Below are 6,460 nucleotides of genomic sequence, written 5' to 3' on the forward strand. Positions count from 1 at the left end.
TTAGGTGGTTAACTGATTTTTGTCCTCTGACATCCTTGGGTAGGCAGAAGGAGTCTGGAAGGGCATCAAGGAATTTTTGTGTTGTCTGAGAATTTATAGCACGACTTTTGATGCTCCTTGGTTGGAGTCTGAGCAGATTATTTGTTGCGATTTCAAACGTAATAAAATGGTGGTCCGATAGTCCAGGATTATGAGGAAAAACATTAAGATCTACAACATTTATTCCATGGGACAAAACTAGGTCCAGAGTATGATCCTTCAATGCCTGGCTTCCCTGAACCCACCATCATAGGGACCCCCTTTGAAACAGTCAAAATCCCAGGACTTGTGGAATATGTCTTTCCCCAACTGTAGGATAAGGAAGTCACAAATGAGTCAAGAAAAGACAACAGAGCCAATTGCAGGGGAATATTATGGTTTGTGGTAAGAGGATAAAGTCAGACAAGCAGGAATTCATAACATGCAAATTACTGCCCTAATTTCCTCGCAGCAAACAGGAATGCACTATATAAGGCAATGCACTTGCACAATCTGTGGACGCACCTAGTCGATATATAACGTTAGTCAGCGTGAGCTGTTCGCTTCAATTCGCCTAGCAGAGGATTATATGGTCATTCAATAAACAAAATAAAGTCAAATATATCCACTACAAAACTTACTTTTTGATAAGAGAATTGCCAGGCAGCATCGGCAGCGCCATAGAGGCAGTATTTGGAATATAAATGTACTTTATACTTCGTCCAACTCCTGAGAACTTCTTCCGTTCTTCACCAGTTTTAGGTTGCCATGGAGCGTGCCGGCTTCAGAATCTAGGGTTTCAGTTTAATTTTTTTGCAACATTCTTCTCTGAAAATGGTAAAACTGCACAGGAACATTTTGCAATATTGCAACAACATTTGGAAATAATATACAATTTCAATGACATAGTAACGATGACTTGAAAGATAAATGCTTGCTCATTAAAGTAATTTAACTCAAATTGGAGGGCAGAAAATTATCTGCGCCCTAAACTCAAAGTACTGTAGGAAGTTAAGTTTATTAGGGTCCCTATTAGCTACTGCACTCTTCCTGGAGTCCACATAAAACATTCAAATACATGACAAAGTACAGAACAGTAATAGACAAGAACAATATAAGATATTACATTAAATACATTACACTAAATAAAAAATAAGTTATATTTAGGAGACACCAAGAGACAACAAAAATATAATTTACACACTATACATACATATTCATTCTTATATACAGTACAGGTAAATTAGATCTTTAGAAATAGCAGAGGCGCTGTGATACAATGTTTTAAATCTGTTTTTTAAAGCTAAACTTGACAGACGTAGGCCTAGTCTTTCATTTGAAATAAAGAAAGAAAGCCATGATTGTTGGTTGCTTTTGGTCTTTTATATTAAGAATATATACACAAACTACAACAGCATTGTAATTCAATAACAAAGGTACATTTCTTTCATGTGAAAGAGAAAACACAAAAGAGGCTAAATTACCTCCAAGCAAATATTGCACCGCTCGTAAAGGCAAAAGAAAGATAGTCATGGTAATCCTAAATCAATAAATATGTGATTGAAGTATTAACTCATACAATGAATGAAAATGGCATATGTTGTGCAAACATGGTGCACTGCATGACTTGGGTATACCTGCGGTGTAGGACTATATTGACCAGAAAACACTCCAAAGAACTAGACCCAAATGTAATCAATAAGTTCCCGCATTGCAGCCCAATTAGGTGTGTATGTGTAACAAGTGCAACAGTACACTGTGCATATACTGTACACATGCATGAAGTTCTGATGAAGACCACACAGTCGATCTAAATAAATACAGCATCAATCGGAGTGTTTTGCATCTTTCTATCCTTTTTACATAAGTACATACGTCCATCTCCAGCACCAGCTCAAAGCCATTGGAAGTGAGTATGTTTCTATCTGTTCATATGATGAATATATGAATCAGAGTGAGCCAGGAACACTGGATCCCATCTACAGGGTCGCAACACCTGTGTGCTCTTATCGCGTTTTGATTAATAACTGTTTTGTAGACCAGCATTTCCCACAGGACCCACTGGCTAGTTCCTTTTGGGTTGTACCCGATTGCCTTGAGTTGGGGGCTAAAGCCTAGCTAGAAACACGGTTTTGTTTATATGGTGGAGCAGCAGGAAATCTTGAAATCTTGATTCCAGTTTCTATCAGGTGGTGCTAAAACCATGCAATTACATGGTAGATAGACAGGTAGGTAGTGTGAAACAGTACAGTAAGTACACATTACAGAATATTTACAACTGCGGTACCTTTTTGCGGGTTGTGTAATTGGCTCAATTTGATATATTGTGCTGTGCATCTGTTCTTGTTGTTCCCACCACGTTTTTAAAAGGGCACTTCACTTCACAGCCAGACCTCTCAAGTGATTTCTATATAAAACTGCAGGCCCCTGTTGTGTTCTTAGGATGCCAGCCCAAGCAAGAAGCCTCCAAAGAATCCACTGGTGACAATAATGTTTGTCTTCACAAACTCTGTGGACTGGGAGAGAGATTGAGATAAATAACGGTATTAAAATTTAAGAAAAGTGCAATATCCTTTTAAGACAAACAACAAATCTGAATGCATATGGATAATTGATCCTTTGACTTAGCAGCCTAGTCTGTACAAGTAGGCAGAATTTGTATTATGTCAGTATGAATGTAGTTCAATTCACACTGCTTTGTCATGCACAAATCAAATGTTATTTGTCACATGCGCCGAATACAACAGGTGTAGGGCTACCTGGTCGATAAAAGAGTTGAGCTCTGGTACAGCTCTGTCGGCTTTCTTCTTCAGGTGCCTCTTGGCTTTGTTGACATCCTTCTCCACTCTCTTCCAGTCCACCTGCACATAGCCACTGTGGTTGGCTATCTGGAGAATAGAATAGACATTTTTTATTTTCGGGACTATTAAAAAAAACTAAGCAAAAATGCTTGGTAAAATAATCTATGACAATAAGGATTTTAGCTAATAGTATTGTAGCCAAAGAGCAAGCTTCTCTTCGCAGCATGTGAAATAACTAATTTAGACTTTTATACTGTACATTAATAACTTGTGTTGAGTTCCTACCTGTAATAACAGGAATCCTCCACCCACAGCGGTGGCTGCGATCTTCCCCACCTTCTGGAAAAGATATCCCGCACACCTGGCAGCGAGAGACAATGCAAAACTCAAATTAAACCCTATCCTGCATGTAGTACACTAAACAGGGCAATAGAATCCTCTACAGGGGAAGCCTGTATTTTGATCATACCATGCATTAAAGTACAGTAACATTGACCACCATGTGAGAGAGATATCAAATGATAAAGAAAAGTCCTGAGGATGCTCCGTTGTTTAATCAATATAGGCTACCTTGGCCTGCAGGACTTACCAGCCGCTCATACCACCCAATGCTATTTGTGTGGCCACCGAATACTTCTCAGCCATAGGACCCGAATTGTTCCCACCAAATAGGCAGCCCCACCATTGTTGACGCCTGGCATATTGTGTCAGGTCGACCACCTCATATGTGTCCTCATTCTCTGGTTCTTGGGACGGGAGAAACAAAGTAGAGCACTTTATGTACAAGAGGCGAACAATTGGCAATAGCACAAGTATTAATATCCCCGTCAGACGTTTTGGCCGATTGTGCCATATTCCATTGGCAAAGTCTGTTTCGTTTTCGTGAGAAACAGTATAACGTTAAATGAAGTAACGTTAACGTAAAAACATGTTGGAAGGAGAGGATTATGAGTCTAATTTCTTACAGGCACATCTTGGCATAATAATCTATTCGCGTATGTGGGGAAATAGCAGTCTAAAACGTCAAATTGCATAGTGTTATAAGGTGGTAAAAATGTTGCAACTGTAGCCATTCCTATTTATCTTGATATAACCTATGACGTTGATACATTGAAACACACCGAGTGAGTGCGATCAGAGACCGAGAGAGTAGACCTAACAGTTTTTTAGCGAGTAGGTTTCCACATATTTGACATATATGGATATGATTTAATGCTCTATAGCGTACATCTAAGATGGAAATATGGGTCCAAATATGGAAACATAAAGGTCGTTTTTGGTTTGAGAGCGACACTTACCCTCTTCACGATCCGCCATTTTGGAGTGTCTTGATTTGAATGATGTTGACAAATGCTGTCACAGGCGTGATGGGATACATGGTTTGCATAGTTTGTCAGACAGTCAAACAGAATTTCATGCATTTAAAAAATATCACTGTAATTATTGATCTTATTAGAATGTCTCAATACAGTTTATAATTTAATGCAGCTTTCATACATGTAGGTTGCCTCACAAATAAACAAAACTGACATATTAACAAATAAAATGTTTTACCCCACAAATGTATAGCTTACAAAATATACAACTGTACACAGTAAATGCAACAGCACAGAATAGGCTATTTCAGTCTGTTATTTTGGAGCAGAATTATAGCTATAATAGAGTCGGGTCTGCAGCCTTTGCAATAAATGACTGATTAACGTTTTAATGTTTAATGTTTTTTTGTGTATTTCATATTAACATTCATCAGAGTGATTTATGGATAATATACCCTGTGGTACTATATTATGGTATGTGATATGACAACTATACAGTATGACACTATGACAATTGGACTGGAATTCTGGGAGATGTTTTAGGATTACAGATAACCTAACTCAATATGTTCAATGTCTAAGAGCTCTTGAGCTTTATGTAACTAAGCCTAATCTATGACTTCATGGTCGGTTATTATTTCCTTTATATTGAAAAGACAGAATCTGGAGTCTGTGTTTCATCCCTTTGGCAGCCACCCATTAAATGGACAGATTTTATTAGATAAACTCCATGTGAAAAAGTTATCTGTGTTTCTACAGTATATCTACAATGATAAATGATGTACTGTTGAATCTTGGGTAAAATAATTAGCAGATTTGGTAGGCCTATGCATATTGGTGTTTGCTGCCTATGTGTTTGATAACCATTATGCTTCATTGATTTAATTGAAACCAGGAGCTTAATTTGATCCCTTTCTTTTCCCCTCAAACCTCACTGCTTCCTGTTACAAGACGGCGACAGGTGGCCATCTATCTCTGCCACCATGACAGTGATGACAGATTTACAGCCCAGACAATTTGTGGCAGGAGAGAGAGAGAGGGGGGGGGGGGGGGGGGGGGGGGGGTTGTGGGCATTCCAATCGAACTGGAAAGCGACCTCTGCTCTGAGTTATCAAGTCTGATGGACGAAGCCACATCGTCTGCAGGAGACAACAACAACAGCCAGCAGGATCAAGGCTCCCCATATACTTCATCCAATTACCCAGATCTTCACTGTATGTCATTATGAGTTGAACATTGGTAACAACCCCAACTCCCCAAGGCCTGTTGTGTTGTGATGGGCATGTTTAGTCAGCTCCCATATGAGTACTCCAGCATCAGACCATTTAGAGAAGCTTCAAGTTTTACTGTTACGTGCACAAGTACAGTGAAATGCCTTTCTGGCAAGTTCTAGTTTGGCATATGTTTTGCCTACAATGGCATCTTGCAAAAATAAACACATTAGTCTATGCTAACACTTGTAACACTTAGCACTTATATACAGTACAAGTCAAAAGTTTTGACACACCTACTCATTCAAGGGTTTTTCTTTATTTATACTATTTTCTACATTGTAGAATAATAGTGAATACATCAAACTACAAAATAACACATATGGAATCATGTAGTAACCAAAAAAGTGTTAAACAAATCAAAATATATTTTATATTGTTCAATGTAGCCACCCTTCGCCTTGATGACAGCTTTGCAAACTCTTGGCATTCTCTGAAGTATTACAACCTATCATTTTGTAAATCACACACTACATTGTTATTGCAAACAGTGATAATAAAGCAATCACATCAGATAAAATAGTAATAGCAACACTGCAGCATTCATGCATAATCCTTGGCAACCAACTGACCTGTACCCCCTCCCATCAGCGCTCTTCAGAATCCTTGGGGCGTCCATACCCCCATGTTTTTTAGATTTCAAACGGTCATGGTGAGGGTTAACGTTAGGGTGAGGGTTAACGTTAGGGTTAGGTAAATAGACTTTCCTAGTTAAATAAAAACAATTTTTTAAAGTAAGGGTTGTTAAAAGTTTATAGTAAAGGTTAGTTAGAATTTGGGTTAGTGTAGGGACGCCCCAAGGATCCCAAATTATCTCTAACCATACTGGCAACCCTTGAAAAGGACAGTTACCTTAACCAATAAGATACCTCAAAGTAGACCTACAAATACGTAATACTAATCACAATGCAACATGGGAAACCAATCGAAAGAAGCTGTGGAACTGCGTAAAGTTGAGGGTTTGTTATTCATGTGTGTGAGGAACGACACCCAAGAAAATTAAGTCACATGATTACACACAGATACATTCGTTGGTCACAGTGAGGAGAGGGCG

General features: G+C 38.6%; 1 protein-coding gene across 1 annotated transcript; it reads right to left on the bottom strand.

Moving 5' to 3' along the window:
* Positions 1–1,389: 1,389 nt before the first annotated feature.
* LOC120058523 (FUN14 domain-containing protein 1-like) lies at positions 1,390–4,186 on the bottom strand. Its single transcript, XM_039007242.1, has 5 exons — positions 4,118–4,186; positions 3,409–3,565; positions 3,105–3,180; positions 2,778–2,906; positions 1,390–2,534 (listed from the first exon to the last, which is right to left on the bottom strand). Exons 1-5 carry the CDS (start codon positions 4,134–4,136, stop codon positions 2,457–2,459), a joined length of 459 nt encoding a protein of 152 aa, XP_038863170.1. The 5' UTR covers positions 4,137–4,186; the 3' UTR covers positions 1,390–2,456.
* Between the last annotated feature and the right edge of the window lie 2,274 nt (positions 4,187–6,460).

The sequence above is a fragment of the Salvelinus namaycush genome, chromosome 13 (genome assembly GCF_016432855.1).
Source record: "Salvelinus namaycush isolate Seneca chromosome 13, SaNama_1.0, whole genome shotgun sequence".
Taxonomy (NCBI): Eukaryota; Metazoa; Chordata; class Actinopteri; order Salmoniformes; family Salmonidae; genus Salvelinus; species Salvelinus namaycush.